The sequence below is a fragment of the Coregonus lavaretus genome, assembly GCF_964263955.1.
Source record: "Coregonus lavaretus genome assembly, chromosome: 40".
In the NCBI taxonomy this organism is placed as follows: domain Eukaryota; kingdom Metazoa; phylum Chordata; class Actinopteri; order Salmoniformes; family Salmonidae; genus Coregonus; species Coregonus lavaretus.
Window position 1 is genome coordinate 8,682,861 of NC_140027.1, and position 17,636 is coordinate 8,700,496.

At 40.9% G+C, this 17,636-nt stretch overlaps 1 protein-coding gene and 1 pseudogene across 2 annotated transcripts; both read right to left on the reverse strand.

Moving 5' to 3' along the window:
* Positions 1-565: 565 nt before the first annotated feature.
* LOC311113560 (CB1 cannabinoid receptor-interacting protein 1-like) lies at positions 566-2,709 on the reverse strand (annotated as a pseudogene). Its single transcript, XR_014615943.1, has 3 exons — positions 2,330-2,709; positions 1,611-1,755; positions 566-1,338 (listed from the first exon to the last, which is right to left on the reverse strand). The product of XR_014615943.1 is annotated as a CB1 cannabinoid receptor-interacting protein 1-like (transcript).
* Positions 2,710-11,514: 8,805 nt separating this feature from the next.
* LOC311113561 (F-box only protein 48-like) lies at positions 11,515-14,803 on the reverse strand. The gene is made up of 3 exons (XM_084156810.1): positions 14,715-14,803; positions 12,149-12,487; positions 11,515-11,936 (listed from the first exon to the last, which is right to left on the reverse strand). Exons 2-3 carry the CDS (start codon positions 12,443-12,445, stop codon positions 11,775-11,777), a joined length of 459 nt encoding a protein of 152 aa, XP_084012936.1. The 5' UTR covers positions 12,446-12,487; positions 14,715-14,803; the 3' UTR covers positions 11,515-11,774.
* Positions 14,804-17,636: the final 2,833 nt, after the last annotated feature.

The window sequence follows — 17,636 nt, forward strand, 5'->3', positions numbered from 1 at the left end:
TTCGACGTAGGCCTATTTCCTCATCCATTTTCTAAATGTAGACCTATGCACTAATGTTTAAATATGTGGAAAAATCGACCAGTAAAAATGAATGCCACACCTACAGGCTTGCCCATAAAGATGTATGGTTGTGAGATTGACTATTGCAGCTTTCTCTTTCACAGGCATGAATAGCCATACTGTCCTAGATTTAAAAGATGAGGCCTATTTTTTCTAACTGATTGGAATAGGATGTGCAAGTGGGCATGTAAATTAGGGGGCTTACACTGCTAATGAGGACAAGGAAATTAGAAATGGATCATAAACACTTTGTGAAATTAGTGTCTTCAATAGAACAATTTAAACAACAGCAACAACAAACTACTTATTCCAATTATTGCACAATTCTGTTAATCAAGTAGGCTAATAACTGGTATGGGTTTATTTACATCCACACTTTTCAATTACATCTATAACAAAAGGAACATTTTAGGCAATCTGATATCATTTTGCATCTGAAGAACAAAACCTTTAGGCATAGGTTTATTCAGCCATACATTTACAGACAAAACTGAGACAAAACAATGATAGCGACCCACAACATAACAAGAATAGAAGCACTTAATAGATTCTAGAATATGGATATCTCCATAAAATAATATAGAAGTTAACAAAAAAACTGTCTCACCCCTTTATAGACTAATCACAATTGTGCTGTTCAGAAGTAGACAGCTGAACTGTTCAAATGATTAAACAACACTAGAACTAACACATATGTCAATTTATTCATACAACTCACATCACAGGTAATAAGTCAGATTAGATACATTTCCACCCGCAGCTGTCTTCAATCCTGGTCCAGGAGGGCCACAGCTTCAGCTCGTGTGGCCAGAGCTGAAAGTCAACAGAGCAGATGTTGTATAGCTGTGATTCCCAATGATATTGCTGATAATAACCTGACTATGTGTCTCGATTAAAACCAATCAAGAACAACCCCCGAGATCAGCATGGTAGATAACTGCCCCCCTCTCTCTAAAACAGACAATGATGGTGCTCAGTGACTTGAAACGCATGCCTACAGTAAGGCTTTTTCCCCTTAAGTTGATGGTAAAAGAGTTATTGTGTGCAACTCATCTCCTCTGCTTGTTTTTCTTCCGTTACTGGGTATTGGAAGGATGAGTTGATTGGTGCTCCTCAATTGAACACCTCTTTGTTGATCCACATCAGGCTGCGCGTCTCATTGGGCTTGCATTCGTACTCGATATTGGTGAATTTGTTTCCAAACTGGCATTGGTCTCGCTTGTAGTAGTTGTAGTACTTTACCTGCCATATTGTCTCGAATTGGCCCGCCTTTCCAAACTGACACAAAAACACACAGAGAAAAGAAAGACATTCATTGAAGGGACTCAATCAGATTATGCTGTAGAATAGCACATTTCTTACAACAAATGCATTTAAAAATGCCTGATAAGAGTTTTGATGAGTTATTGGTGATGATATCACTCTTTTGAGTTAGGTCTAAATATGAGAAAATTTACATTTATATTGCCAGAAGACACCACTTAATTATCAATAACTCAGTTAGTTACCGCTTAATTATACAATTAGGATGAAATATTCTACTGGATTACCTCTATGCTGACTTGGACAGGTTGCCTGTCCCCACTCTTGGTGTGAGGCACTCCCTCTGTGTCATACTGTCCATGGTAAACGACTGACTCCTCATCTTTGGACTGCTGCTCCAGAGGGAGGGTGATACCTCCGATGTTCATGGTGCTGGGAATCGTGAAACAGACCCTTTAGTTAGTGGGCATCATTCCCAACCTCACCCAATGGGCCTGTAGCCTACCTGATTATATGCTAATGGCAGACCAATTTTAACTTTATTCTAGCTTGTTTGTTTGATTTTCCATCGGCAGCTTTCTGTCATCACCGTCCTTGATTTGATTAAAAATGCATTCACACACCACGTCAACACATTATTTATTAACGCAGAATATCGGGTAGGCCCCCAGATGGCTACTGTAGCCTATGCTATTGCATCCAGGCTGTAGCTTATGCATTGTAAAATAGCCTGTAAGATATAAGGGGTATACAGATATACATTTGCAGTCAACCCATTTGGAGATACAGTACCATGCAGATACATAGGCCTATACGTCAGAAAAAAAACATTTGATCAAACACTCTGGGAAGGCAGGATATAGCGCCTGCATCAGGCTGCATCCACAGACGCCTGGGCTATAATAAGACTGACTGGTGAATTTAATTTGAGTGTATTGTAAACGAATTCAATACTACTAATGCAAATTTCCAGTGGTTTTCTTGATTTAGAGTGTTTTCTACTTACGTGGCATCAGCATTGCCCGGCTTCATAACCACCTCAACCTTATACTTCGATCCTGTAAGCAATTTTACTGTCCTGCTCTGGCCGAATCTGGTCCCATCCACCTTGAAAAACACCGGTCCATCATTCGGTTGAATTTTTAGCGCGATAGCAATATTTATAATCGGTGGAACATCGTCGACCATGATTGAAATGTAGCCTATTATGGTCTCGGGGGCCCCCTATAATTATTAAAGAGAAAGCGGAATGATGCAGCGATGGTGTATTTCCAACCGCACCAGAGAGAGGATGCTGTGACGTGTATAGCTGGCGAAAACTGTAAAATCACTAATAATGATGGCTGCATCCCTCCTACACAGTTCCTCACTGAGGATAATCACCATACGGATTAAAATTATCCATAGCCTTCTGCCATAGACAGTCCTACAAATAAAGATCTGATCTGAATGCACGTAATTATACACTGAATTTACAAACCATTAGGAACACCTTCCTAATATTGAGTTGCACCCTCTTTTGCCCTCATAACAGCCTCAATTCGTCGGGGCATTGACTACAAGGTTTCGAAAGCGTTCCACAGGGATGCTCAAACCGGTGCGCATGGCACCTACGTCCATACCCGGTTCAAAGGCACTTACAGTGCCTTCAGAAAGTATTCACACCCCTTGAATTTTTCAAAAATGTGTTGTGTTACAGCCTGAATTTAAAATGGATTACATTGAGATTTTGTGTCACTGGCCTACACACAATACCCCATAATGTCAAAGTGGAATAATGTTTTTACACATTTTACAAATGAAAAGCTGAAATGTCTTTAGCCAATAAGTATTCAACCCCTTTGTTAGAGCAAGCCCAAATAATTTCAGGAGTAAAAATGTCACATAAGTTGCATGGACTCACTCTGTGTGCAATAATATTGTTAAACATGATTTTCGAATGACTACCTCATCTCTGTACCCCACACATACTATTATCTGTAAGGTCCCTCAGTCGAGCAGTGAATTTCAAACACAGATTCAACCACAAAGACCAGAGAGGTTTTCCAATGCCTCGCAAAGAAGGGCACCTATTGGTAGATGGGTAAAAAATATCCCTTTGAGCATGGTGAAGTTTTAATTACACACTGGATGGTGTATCAATACACCCAGTCACTACAAAGATACAGGTGTCCTTTCTAACTCAGTTGCCGGAGAGGAAGGAAACCGCTCAGGGATTTCACCATGAGGCCAATGATGACTTTAAAACAATTAGAGCTTAATGGCTGTGATAGGAGACAACTGAGGATGGGTCAACAACATTGTAGTTACTCCTCAATATTAACTTAAATGACAGAGTGAAAAGAAGGAACAGAATACAAATATTCCACTAACCTACAGTGCATTTGGAAAGTATTCAGACCCGTTGACTTTTTCCACATTTTGTTACATTACAGCCTTATTCTAAAATTGATTAAATTGTTTTTTCCCCTCTTCAATCTACACACAATACCCCATAATGACAAAGCAAAAACAGGGTTTTAGAAATGTTCGCAAATGTATTAAAAACAACTAAATTAAATATTACATTTACATAAGTATTAAGACCCTTTACTCAGTACTTTGTTGAAGCACCTTTGGCAGCGATTACAGCCTCAAGTCTTCTTGGGTATGACGCTACAAGCTTGGCACACCTGTATTTGTGCCAAGCATGATGCTGCCACCACCATACTTCCCCGTAGGGATAGTGCCAGGTTTCCTCCAGGCGTGACGCTTGGCATTCAGGTCAAAAAGTTCAGTCTTAGTTTCTCAGATCAGAGAATCTTGTTTCTCATGGTCTGAGAGTCCTTTAGGTGCCTTTTGGCAAACTCCAAGCGGGCTGTCATGTACCTTTTACTGAGGATTGGCTTCCGTCTGGCCAATCTACCATAAAGGCCTGATTTGTGGAGTGCTGCAGAGATGGTTGTCCTTCTGGAAGGTTCTCATATCTCCACAGAGGAACTCTGGAGCTCTGTCATCGGGTTCTTGGTCACCTCCATGACCAAGGCCCTTCTCCCCCGATTGCTCAGTTTAGCTGGGTGGCCAGCTCTAGGAAGAGTCTTGGTTGTTCCAAACTTCTTCCATTTAAGAATGATGGTGGCCACTGTGTTCTTGGGGACCTTCAATGCAGCAGAAATGTTTTGGTATCCTTCCCCAGATCTGTGACTTGACACAATCCTGTCTCGGAGCTCTACGGACAATTCCTTCGACCTCATGGCTTAGTTTTTGCTCTGACATGCATTGTCAACCATGGGACCTTATATAGACAGGTGTGTCTTTCCAAATCATGTTCAATTAATTTAATTTACCACAGGTGGATTCCAATCAAGTTGTAGAAACATCTCAAGGATGTTTGCGAGATGGCGTAGTAGTGCAGTCCTGTTTTTGTCGTGTGTCTGTAAATAGCCTGTAAATACCCTGTTTTTTTTAATTTTTCGTACATATTTCCCTATCAGACATTTCATCCTTCTACAAAATATACTTTCCTGCAACCCACCTCACTCAATGTGGAATGGATTCTATTATTGACTTACCTTTTATCTAGAATCTCCAGTTGAAACTAGCTAGCCAGCTAACTAGCTACTTGCTATTAGCCACAGTTAGCGGTATTTCACCCAGAACATTGGATTTTTCTGCCGGAATAATTTAATCACTGGACATTAATCACCGGATCGCAACTAGCTAGCCGCAACCGAATGGATGTTGCTGTTTGGCTAATCACCACTGCCCCCGATGCAAGCACCAGTTAGCCTCGAGCTAGCCTAGAGCCAGGCCCATATCGCGGCTATCTACCTCTCGGTCTACCGGACGGGAGTAGCCAGCTAACTAGCTACTTGCTATCAGCTACCGTTAGCGGTTTTTCACCATTGTCCGTGGCCTGCACCACCTACCAGCCAGCTCTAGCCTGGACTATTATTCGGCCAGTCTGCACTGTCTGCACAGCGCGTTATCGACCCAGAACGTATCAGTTTTTCTGCCGGAATCACTGGACCTTTAACTCCGGATTCATCGCTACCAGCTAGCTGCAACAAAATGGACGTTGTGGTTTGGCTAATCATCCTGAGCTAGGCCCATCTCCTGGCTATCTACCTCTCTGTCAACCGGACGGGACCACCTAGTGTTGACACAGAGCCCCGCCGATCCTACACGACTGGTCTGCCGACGAAATCGTCTGATGTGGTTACAACAGGCTTCCCGTTACGACGTCGACCACGAAGATTCCATCTGCTAGCCCCGGCCCGCTAGCACACGCTAGCCATGGCCTCTTGCTCGCTAGTGCTTTAGCAGCCCCCGAACTACCTCCGAACTATCCTATTGCTGTTCACCGGACCTTATGATAACTCAGCTATACAGCTGATGCCTGCTGGACTGTTCCTTTTTACGGTACCACATCCTGTTTATGTTTAGCCTCAGCCCAAACTGTGTCGTCATTACCAGCTGTTGTCTTAGCTCTCTGAAATTACACCTGTGATTGCTTTATGCCTCTCTCCCATGTCAATATGTTTAGCTTATTGTTGTTTCGGTTATTTCTAATTGTACTATTTCACTGTAGATCCCCCAGCCCAGCTAAACCTGCCTTAGATAGCTCCTTTGTCCCACCCCCCATACACGCGGAGACCGACTCAATTGGTGCCTCCAGTGATGCTATCTCTTTCATTGTTACCCAACGCTTAGGTTTACCTCCACTTTACTCATATCCTTCCATATCCTTGTCTGTACATAATGCCCTGAATCTTTTCTACAACGCCCGGAAATCTGCCCCCTTTATTCTATGTACCCAACGCACTAGAAGACCAGTTCTTAAAGCCTTTAGCCGTATCCTTGTTCTAGTCCTCCTCTGTTCCTCTGGTGATGTAGAGGTTAACCCAGGCCCTACAGCCCCCAGTATCACTCCTACTCCCCAGGCGCTATCATTTGTTGACTTCTGTAATCGCAAAAGCCTTGGTTTCTTGGATGTTAATATCAGAAGTCTACTTCCTAAGTTTGAGTTATTCACTGCGTTAGCACAGTCCGCCAACCCTGATGTTCTAGCAGTGTCTGAATCCTGGCTTAGGAATTCTGAAATTTCCATCCCCAACTATAACATTTTCCGTCTAGATAGAAATGCCAAAGGGGGTGGAGTTGCAATCTACTGTAGAGAGAGCCTGCAGAGCTCTATCATACTATCCAGGTCTGTGCCCAAACAGTTTGAGCTTCTACTTCTAAAAATCCACCTTTCCAGAAATAAGTCTCTCACTGTTGCCGCTTGCTACAGACCCCCCTCAGCCCCCAGCTGTGCCCTGGACACCATATGTGAATTGATTGCCCCCCATTTATCCTCAGAGTTCGTACTGCTTGGTGACCTAAATTGGGATATGCTTAACACCCCGGCCATCCTACAATCCAAACTAGATGCCCTCAATCTCACACAAATTATCAACGAACCTACCAGGTACAACCCTAAATCCGTAAACATCGGTACCCTCATAGATATCATCCTGACTAACTTACCCTCTAAATACACCTCCGCTGTCTTCAACCAGGATCTCAGCGATCACTGCCTTATTGCCTGCGTCCGTAGCGGGTCCGCGGTCAAACGACCACCCCTCATCACTGTCAAACGCTCCCTAAAACACTTTAGCGAGCAGGCCTTCCTAATTGACCTGGCCCAGGTATCCTGGATGGATATAGATCTCATTCCGTCAGTAGAGGATGCCTGGTTGTTCTTTAAAAGTAATTTCCTCTCAATCTTAAATAAACATGCCCCATTCAAAAAATACAGAACTAAGAACAGATATAGCCCCTGGTTCTCCTCAGACTTGACTGCCCTTGACCAGCACAAAAACATCCTGTGGCGTACTGCATTAGCATCAAACAGCCCCCGCGATATGCAACTTTTCAGGGAAGTTAGGAACCAATATACACAAGCAGTCAGGAAAGCAAAGGCTAACTTTTTCAAACAGAAATGTGCATCCTGTAGCACTAACTCCAAAAAGTTTTGGGACACTGTAAAGTCCATGGAGAATAAGAGCACTTCCTCCCAGCTGCCCACTGCACTGAGGCTAGGAAACACTATCACCACCGATAAATCTACAATAATCGAGAATTTCAACAAGCATTTTGCTACGGCTGGCCATGCTTTCCACCTGGCCACCACTACCCCGGCCACCAACTCTGCACCCTCCGCTGCAACTTGCCCATGCCCCCCCGCCGCTTCTCCTTCACACAAATTCAGACAGCTGATGTTCTGCAAAATCTGGACCCCTACAAATCAGCTGGGCTAGACAATCTGGACCCTTTCTTTCTAAAACTAGCCGCCGAAATTGTCGCAACCCCTATTACTAGCCTGTTCAACCTCTCTTTCGTAACGTCTGAGATCCCCAGAGATTGGAAAGCTGCCGCAGTCATCCCCCTCTTCAAAGGGGGTGACACTCTAGATCCAAACTGTTACAGACCTATATCCATCCTGCCCTGCCTTTCGAAAGTATTTGAAAGCCAAGTTAACAAACAGATCACCGACCATTTCGAATCCCACCGTACCTTCTCCGCTATGCAATCCGGTTTCCGAGCTGGTCATGGGTGCACTTCAGCCACACTCAAGGTCCTAAACGATATTATAACCGCGATCGATAATAGACAGTACTGTGCAGCCATCTTCATCGACCTGGCCAAGGCTTTCGACTCTGTCAACCACCGCATTCTTATTGGCAGACTAAATAGCCTTGGTTTCTCAAATGACGGCCTCGCCTGGTTCACCAACTACTTCTCAGATAGAGTTCAATGTGTCAAATCGGAGGGCCTGTTGTCTGGACCTATGGCAGTCTCTATGGGGGTGCCACAGGGTTCAATTCTTGGGCCGACTCTTTTCTCCGTGTATATCAATGATGTCGCTCTTGCTGCTGGTGACTCTCAGATCCACCTCTACGCAGACGACACCATTTTGTATACATTTGGCCCTTCATTGGACACTGTGTTAACAAACCTCCAAACGAGCTTCAATGCCATACAACACTCCTTCAGTAGCCTCCAACTGCTCTTAAACACTAGTAAAACTAAATGCATGCTCTTCAATCGAACGCTGCTGGCACCCGCCCACCCGACTAGAATCACTACTCTCGACAGGTCTGACCTAGAGTATGTGGACAACTACAAATACCTAGGTGTCTGGTTAGACTGTAAACTCTCCTTCCAGACTCACATTAAGAATCTCCAATCCAAAGTTAAATCTAGAATCGGCTTCCTATTTCACAACAAAGCCTCCTTCACTCATGCTGCCAAACATGCCCTCGTAAAACTGACTATCCTACCGATCCTTGACTTCGGCGATGTCATTTACAAAATAGCCTCCAACACTCTACTCAGCAAATTGGATGTTGTCTATCACAGTGCCATCCGTTTTGTCTCCAAAGCCCCATACACTACCCACCACTGTGACCTGTACGTTCTTGTTGGCTGGTCCTCACTACGGGTTCGTCGTCAAAACCACTGGCTCCAGGCAATCTATAAATCACTGCTAGGCAAATCCCCGCCTTATCTTAGCTCATTGGTCACCATAGCAGCACCCACCCGTAGTCTGCGCTCCAGCAGGTATATCTCACTGGTCATCCCCAAAACCAACACCTCCTTTGGCCGCCATTCCTTCCAGTTCTCTGCTGCCAATGACTGGAACAAATTGCAAAAATCTCTGAAGCTGGAGACTCTTATCTCCCTCACTAACTTTAAGCATCAGTTGTCAGAGCACCTTACCGATCACTGCACCTGTACACAGCCCATCTGTAATTAGCCCACCCAACTACCTCATCCCTATATTGTTATTTATTTTGCTCTTTTGCACCCCAGTATCTCTATTTGCACATCATCTCTTGCACATCTATCATTCCAGTGTCAATACTAATTGTAATTATTTTGCACTATAGCCTATTTATTGCCTTACCTCCATAACTTTTTATTTATTTTTATTTATAACTTGCTACATTTGCACACACCGTATATATATTTTCTGTTGTATTTTTTTGACTTTATGTTTTTTTACCCCATATGTAACTCTGTGTTGTTGTTTTTATCGCACTGCTTTGCTTTACCTTGGCCAGGTCGCAGTTGTAAATGAGAACTTGTTCTCGACTGGCTTACCTGGTTAAATAAAGGTTAAATAAAAAATAAAATAAAGAAATGATCAATGGAAACAGGATGCACCGGAGCTCAATTGAGTTTCATAGCAAAGGGTCTGAATACTTATCTAAATAAGGTATCTGTTGTTGTTTAAAAAAATATATATATGGGGTATTGTGTGTAGATTGATGAGGAAAACAATTAACTTAATCCATTTTAGAATAAGGCTATAATGTAACAAAATGTGGAAAAGTCAAGGGGTCTGAATACTTTCCGAATGCACCGTAAATGAAAGAGTGAAAAGAAGGAAGCCTGTACAGAATAAACATATTCCAAAACATGCATTGTGTTTGCAATAAGGCACTAAAGTAAAACAGAAAAACATGTGGCAAATAAATGAACTTTATGTCCTGAATACAAAGCGTTATGTTTGGGGCAAATCCAACACAACACATCACTGAGTACCACTCTTCATATTTTCAAGCATGGTGGTGGCTGCATCATGTTATGGGTATGCTTGTCATCGGCAAGAACTAAGGAGTATTTTAGGATGAAAATAAGCACAGGCAAAATCGTAGAGGAAAACCTGGTTTAGTCTGCTTTCCAACAGACACTCAGAGTCAAATATACCCTGGAGTTACAAAGATGACATTGAATGTTCCTGAGTGGCCTAGTTACAGTTTTGACTTAAATTGGCTTGAAAATCTATGGCAAGACTTGAAATTGGCTATCTAGCAATGCTCAAAAAACAACTTGACAGAGCTTGAAGAATTACAAAAAATATTAAAGGTGCAAATATTGTACGATCCAGGTGTGCAAAGCTCCTATGACTTACCCAGAAAGACTCACAGCTGTAATCGCTGCCAAAGGTGATTATAACATGTATTGGGGTGTGAATACTTATGTAAATTAGATATATCTGTATTTAAAAAAAGTTTAAATAAAATAAATACTAATACATTTCTAAAAACATGTTTTCACTTTGTCATTATGGGGTATTGTGTGTAGATGGGTAAGAATAAAAAAATTGAATCAATTTTGAATTCAGGCTGTAACACAACAAAATGTGGAACAAGTCAAGGGGTATGAATACTTTCTGAAGGCACTGCAAATCTTTGTCTTGCCCATTCACCCTCTGAATGGCACACATACACAATCCATGTCTCTTAAAAATAATATTTTAACCTGTCTCCTCACCTTCATCCACACTGATTGAAGTGGATTTAACAGGTGACATCAATAAGAGATCATAGCTTTCACCTGGATTCACCTGGTCATTCCTTGTCATGGAAAGAGCTTTGTACACTCAGTGTATTTTGTTTTTAGGTTTTTCGATGGTGTTTCTGGTTGCTATATGCTTTGCATGGACATACCGGCAGGATGTAGGCCAACACACTGTATTAAACTATAAAACAACAATTAACAATGGAGGGTGAACTATCCTAATGCGCGATGTCTGAATCCATTCATTTGAATATTGTTAGCTATCCCTGTACGAAGTGCTGACATTGTATATTGTTCGAAACCTTAGAAAGTCTGTCAATTGATTCGAATTGACCCTGTCCAGGCTGCTGAAATAGTGGAACTTTGTTAAAGAACCTTCAAAAGTGTAGCCCGAAGTTTCATTGCTGTTTAATTTGGGGATGTGGCTTTTGATACAGTGGCAGAGAGTTTAAATATGGCAATTTACTTTGTCTTTATAATTATGGTACTAACTACAATAATTGAATTAGACTATTGGAGATATTATGCACCACACCAGATTTGTTTGTGCATCAAAATCATGATGTCTCTCAATGAATGTATGTGATCCGTGGTGATATAGCCTACAGTGAGTGAGTAATACATGTACATGCATGGATGTACATAAAGTGAACACATGAACAGTCATGTAAAAATGTATTCAAATAGCAAATATAGGGCTCCAGCCCCATATATCTGATACAGTGCATTATGAGTATTATTGTATACAGTATAACTCCAATTAGAAGTCAACCAAAGGTGTTTAAATAGCTAATAAATACTGACAAATAGCAAAAGTGCTTCACTTTAGTGCTATACTATAAACAAAGATGTAAGCGCAAATGAACATCTTAATGACCCCACTTTATTCAGTGTAATGAAAGAACAATTGTATCACTGATTTAGGAATTCTTTAAAGGGTATCCATATTTGTAGCCTACCATATATTAATGTATAACAAAAAATATATACAAGTTTGTGATTATTAACCATAATCACATTTAAAAACAGAATAAAGGTATAAAACAAATCAATAAGTGCTTAAGACATAATTATAAAAGAAAATCTAAAGAGTTCACTCATATCTCTTTACAGCATTGCATCTATCTCTCCAGCTCTGCTTCCAGAATCTCACCCCAAGTCTCGACATCCAATGAGCACATGTTCCTGTCCAGTAGTTCATCAGCAGAACGAATGTTGCTGTATCGTCCCCTTAACCATTCGCTCTTCAGAAAGCCTCTCCTGTAGTTCCGCACCAGGGTGACCTAATAAGAAAGAATTAAGTCATGACAAAGGCCTGTGTTATTGAGATAAATGACACTCATCCAAATAGCATTATTGTGTTAATGTTTTGTAAGGGGGATGTGATGTCTATGATACGTCTATGATATTTGCGATCTGGCAATGATGTTGTAGGCAGGCATTCCAGTAGTCTAGCATAATTGAGGTGAAGATATTTTAAAACCAACAGTCCCACCTTCCATGACAGTCCATTCTGTATGTCCCCATCAATCTCCTGTTGACAGAAAGCTTGCACAGTCAGGCAGTGATTCCTCCAGAGGTGGTCGCTGTCTTCAATGATGTGGTGCCACAGTTTGCAGGTCAACAATGCACTACATAAGCTGTCAATGTCCAGTTCGCTGAAAATCTTCAAGCTCATTTCCGTGGGCAGCATTTCGGCAAAGTTGTGTGGGCATGTCTCTGTGGCAGAGGTCAAAGTAGGCCTTCTTTCAGAGACAAAATAGGCATTGGAGTTCCTTTTGGAGACATACATGCTGCATAGTTCTGTGTCCCACACTTTGATTTAACAGTGGCCCTGTGAAAGAGTTTTATAATGAGCAAGTGGTGTTGCTGAGAGGGAAAGGTGCAGCAAAAACAATGATTATAAAGGCTATACCTAGCTACCTGTTCAATTAATTCAGGTCTAAGTGCCTAGTGCTCAGGGTTGTTTCTGTACAGGGCCATATATGGGTCTGGGTCAATGCAATAGACTAGCTCTGGGGCTTGCTTGCCATGGTTTTGTTAGCCATTTAACGTTAGCTAGCTAGGACACGTCGACTTCATGGCTTACAACTAGAAGCACTTGCCACTCTTATTCTTGGTTAGAATGCAAAGTAGCAAGTAAGCTATCTAGCTAGCAACATTAACGATTTGTGTAAATTAACTGACCACCAACATTTGCATTAAGCATGCTGCCAGCTAATACCACACCAGGTGCGTGAAACGAGCGCAGCTAGCAAGCTACTTATACTTGAGATAGCTAGCCAGGCCCGATTCGATTGCACTCGGCGTGGTGTAAAGTTTGCCTGATATTTTGTCAATTTCGTTGTGTCAAATACATTGTAAAGCTTTATTAGACGAGATATGAACATTGCATTCCCATATGTTACGTTTGATACCTGAGCTCCGAGGCATGCATAAAAATCTCTAAGCAGTGTACTTCAAAGCAGTATGCCGATGCATCAATCGCTTTATCAGAAGTACGTGATCAATGATGTTTATTTAGTCTAACAACCACCTGATTGGTTTCGGTTTTATTATAGCTCAGTCAAAGACGGTACAGTATGGTAGGCAGAAACAGCTTCTCCAATAGAAATCCCAGATCACACTTTTTTTTTTTTTTCACACTTGTAGGCGATGTCATGGCGACGTTGGCTAGCTAAGGGAATGTGCAGAAATGCGTCATCGGGGCTAAAGGTCGTCTCGCTGTCAACTCAAAGCAGTGTTGCCATGTTCGTAGATTTCCTGCCAAATTGGGCTACTTTGAAAACGATGTCGGTGTGAAAATGTATTGGTCGCGGGTGGCGGGTTTTTGGGCTCCTTCTTGGAATTTCTCTTAAAAAATATATATTTCACTGTGACCTGCTGCGAGTGAGTGGTGGAAAGCAGGAGGGGTGTGTGCGTTGAGAGCACTGGTTGAGAGAGTGCTGCAGCCCTATCGCAAATGTATCATTCTCCACATTTAATTCAGTTTCATTGTGGACTGTTCCCTGAAATGAGACGTTGGCCTATCAGAGCCTATAGGCTACCTGCATCTAGCTCAGCAAACCATGGCAAAGTTATAAACCCTGATTTTAGTCAGTAGCCAATTCAAATCTCGCAAATAGGCCATTTATAATGGTTTGTAGTCTTAACATCTGGCACATAATAACGGCACAATTGCCCGAAAATAGCCCAACATTCATTTTTTGAAGTTCGTCCAAGTGTTTCTTGCACAGAGATTTCGAGATCCTCTGTCCAACTTTTATCACTCAAACTCTCCTGTCGGATGTACAAACTGGATTTATTTACGATTATAAACTAGGTGGTTTGAGCCCTGAATGCTGATTGGTATATCAGACGTGTACCATGGAAATGACAAAAACATACTTTTTACTGTTCTAATTATGTTGGTAACCAGTTTATAAGGTACAGGGGTTTGCGGTATATACCACGGTTAAGGGCTGGTCTTTGTGGTATATGGCTAATATACCACGGCTAAGGGCTGTTCTTTGTGGTATATGGCCAATATACCACGGCTAAGGGCTATGTCCCAACGAACAGCCCTTAGCCGTGGTATATTGGCCATATACCACACCTTCTCGGGCCTTATTGCTTAATCATAGCAGTCAAAACAAGTTACATCGAAATCCATTGATGGAAAATGTCTTGGGCTAGACATTTTTGCTAAACCTGGCAACCCTGACTCAAAGACAGTCCTTCGATATAAAGTTGTGTTTGACGAAAATTAAAACGTGTCAGTTTGTCCCTTTCACGAGGTTGAAGTACTAACATGTTCAACTACATAAAACATTGGCTCAAATCTAGGTTGTGCCTTTCCTTTACATTTCGAGAAAATTAACAACTAAGGAATAATTTTTCACTTCTCTCATTGACTAGTGAAACGTTACACAGTGTTGATCAAAGCCTCGCGTAACGAACCTACACAACTGTCAGGAAAGCCTCAATGCTTCACATGAAGCTTCGTTTCCCCATCACTATGCATTCCTGATTGTATTATCTGTTCAGATAAAAGAGTATGAAAGAACCAATCATTTACCTACCACAAATAATGTGTCGACCTCCTTCACAGCTCACGGTTTAAATATCACTTCTTTCAGTTAAAAATCTTGTTTACTTCTTCTTCTTCAGTGGGGTTTATCGGCGGTTGGCATCCAACGTTATGGTGCATTACCGCCACCTACTGTACTGGAGTGTGGGCCAGAGACAGGGAGAAACTAAATCCTACCTGCTAGCCCCGTTGCTCTTAAAAAAGATAACTAAATATTTGAGAGTATATATAATGACGTTCTACTCAATATACTCTTTAAACTAATTTCCTGTATCTCCTTCTCCCTCATACTAGATCTCATCCTCTCTCTTTCCCTCTGATACTGGCTACACTGTAGCAATGCATGCTCCACAGTCTCTGTTTCCTGACAATAATCACACTTTCCTGTTGGATGCTTTCCTATCACATTTAATGTCTCATTCAACTGGCTGTGTCCCACCCTTAATCTTGTAAAAATAGCCTCCTCTCTTCTGTCCCTTCCTGCCGTCCTCCCCTTTCCTCTGTACTTGAAATATACAGTGCCTTGCAAAAGTATTCATCCCCCTTGGCGTTTTCCCTATTTTGTTGCATTACAACCTGTAATTTAAATTGATTTTTATTTGGATATCATGTAATGGACATACACAAAATAGTCCAAATTGGTGAAGTGAAATGAAAAAAATAACTTGTTAAAAAAAATTCTAGAAAAATAAATAATGGAAAAGTGGTGCGTGCATATGTATTCACCCCCTTTGCTATGAAGCCCCTAAATAAGATCTGGTGCAACCAATTACTGTGGAGCTTTGCAGCTCCTTCAGGGTTATCTTTGGTCTCTTTGTTGGCTCTCTGATTAATGCCCTCCTTGCCCGGTCCGTGAGTTTTGGTGGGTGGCCCTCTCTTGGCAGGTTTGTTGTGGTGCCATATTCTTTCCATTTTTTAATAATGGATTTAATAGAGCTCCGTGGGATGTTCAAAGTGTCTGATATTTTTTTATAACCCACCCTGATCTGTACTTCTCCACAACTTTGTCCATGACCTGTTTGGAGAGCTACTTGGTCTTCATGGTGCCACTTGCTTGGTGGTGCCCCTTGCTTAGTGGTGTTGCAGACTCTGGGGCCTTTCAGAACAGGTGTATATATACTGAGATCATGTGACAGATCATGTGACACTTAGATTACACACAGGTGGACTTTATTTAACTAATTATGTGACTTCTGAAGGTAATTGGTTGCACCAGATCTTATTTAGGGGCTTCATAGCAAAGGGGGTGAATATATATGCACGCACCACTTTTCCATTATTTATTTATCTAGAATTTTTTTTAACAAGTTATTTTTTTAATTTCACTTCACCAATTTTGACTATTTTGTGTATGTCCATTACATGAAAATCAATTTAAATTACAGGTTGTAATACAACAAATTAGGAAAAACGCCAAGGGGGATGTATACTTTTGCAAGGCACTGTAGTATTTGAAATAAATATTTGAAAATACTTTCAAATACAATTTGGAAGACTATTTGGTTTTTACAAATAACCATTAAAATACTAAAATAAAAATACTTGTTTTGGGCTGTGTATTTGAAAATAATAAAATACACAGAAAAAAGTAATTTAAATAACAAATACTCAAATACACAGGTATTTGAACCCAGGTATGGAGGGCACTAACAAACTGCTTTGACCCCAAAGCCATCAAAGCCTCTCCAACTTCATTACACATGCTAGAGCCAATTCAAAACACATTTAAAATCAGGTTTATTTGTCATATGCACAGGATACAGTGTAAACGGTGCAATGAAATGCTTACTTGTGAGCTTCCTCAACATTGCAGTAAATAATAAAATGAGCAGTAAAACTAGAGCAGTCACAAATACAAATACTATGTCAGTAATACAAAAAGTATTGAAAAAAGTAGAGAATAAAGTAATGTTTTTTAAAATCAAAACAAGAAGTATATATTGTAAAATGTACAGAATATACTGTGAATATACAATGTCAGTGTACAAGTAGTAAAGCGAATAGTGACTAATTAGGAACAAGGTATGGTGGTAAATAATAATAATAAATAGAGGCAGCAGTGGTGTGTGAGTGTGTGTGTGTGTGTGTGTGTGTGTGTGTGTGTGTGTGTGTGTGTGTGTGTGTGAGAAGTGGGAATGCAGAGAATCAGTGAAAATAGTCAGTGGTGTAAAGTACTTAAGTAAACATACTTTAAAGTACTACTTAAGTAGTTTTTTGGGGTATCTGTACTTCACTTTACCATTTATATTTTTGACTACTTTTACTTTTACTCCACTACATTCCTAAAGAAAATAATGTACTTTTTACTTCAGACATTTTCCCTGACACCGAAAAGTACTTGTTACATTTCGAATGCTTAGCAGGACAGGAAAATTGTCCAATTTACACACTTATCAAGAGAACATCCCTGGTCATCCCTACTGCCTGTGATCTGGCAGACTCACTAAACACAAATGCTTTGTTTGTAAATTATGTCTGAGTGTTGGAGTGTAAATTAAAATAACAAGAAAACCGTGCCATCTGGTTTCCTTAATATAAGGAATGTGAAATTATTTATACTTTTACTTTTGATACTTAAGGATATTTAAAACCAAATACTTTTAGACTTTTACTCAAGTAGTATTAACTTCTACTTGAGTCATTTTCTATTAAGGTATCTTTACTTTTACTCAGGTATGACAATTGGGTACTTTTTCTACCACTGACAGTCTGTGCAAGTAGTCTAAAGGTGCAGGTAGATGACAGTTACAGTATGTGCAGATAGACAGCCAGGGGTTAGCTGTTCAACAGTATTATGGCCTGGAGGTAGAAACCCTCTGTTTAAGAGTCTATTGATGCATAATTTTAAAAAATCCCCATAAAAATCCATCAGTTTAAGCTAGAGATATCCGTTTTTTTGCATGGTCTGCATCTC

Coding starts and splice junctions, on each gene's coding strand:
- LOC311113561 (XM_084156810.1), bottom strand. CDS start 12,445: ATGTATGTCTCCAAAAGGAACTCCAATGCCTATTTTGTCTCTGAAAGA. Junction 11,937..12,148: donor AGAATGGACTGTCATGGAAG/GTGGGACTGTTG, acceptor CTTTCTTATTAG/GTCACCCTGGTGCGGAACTA.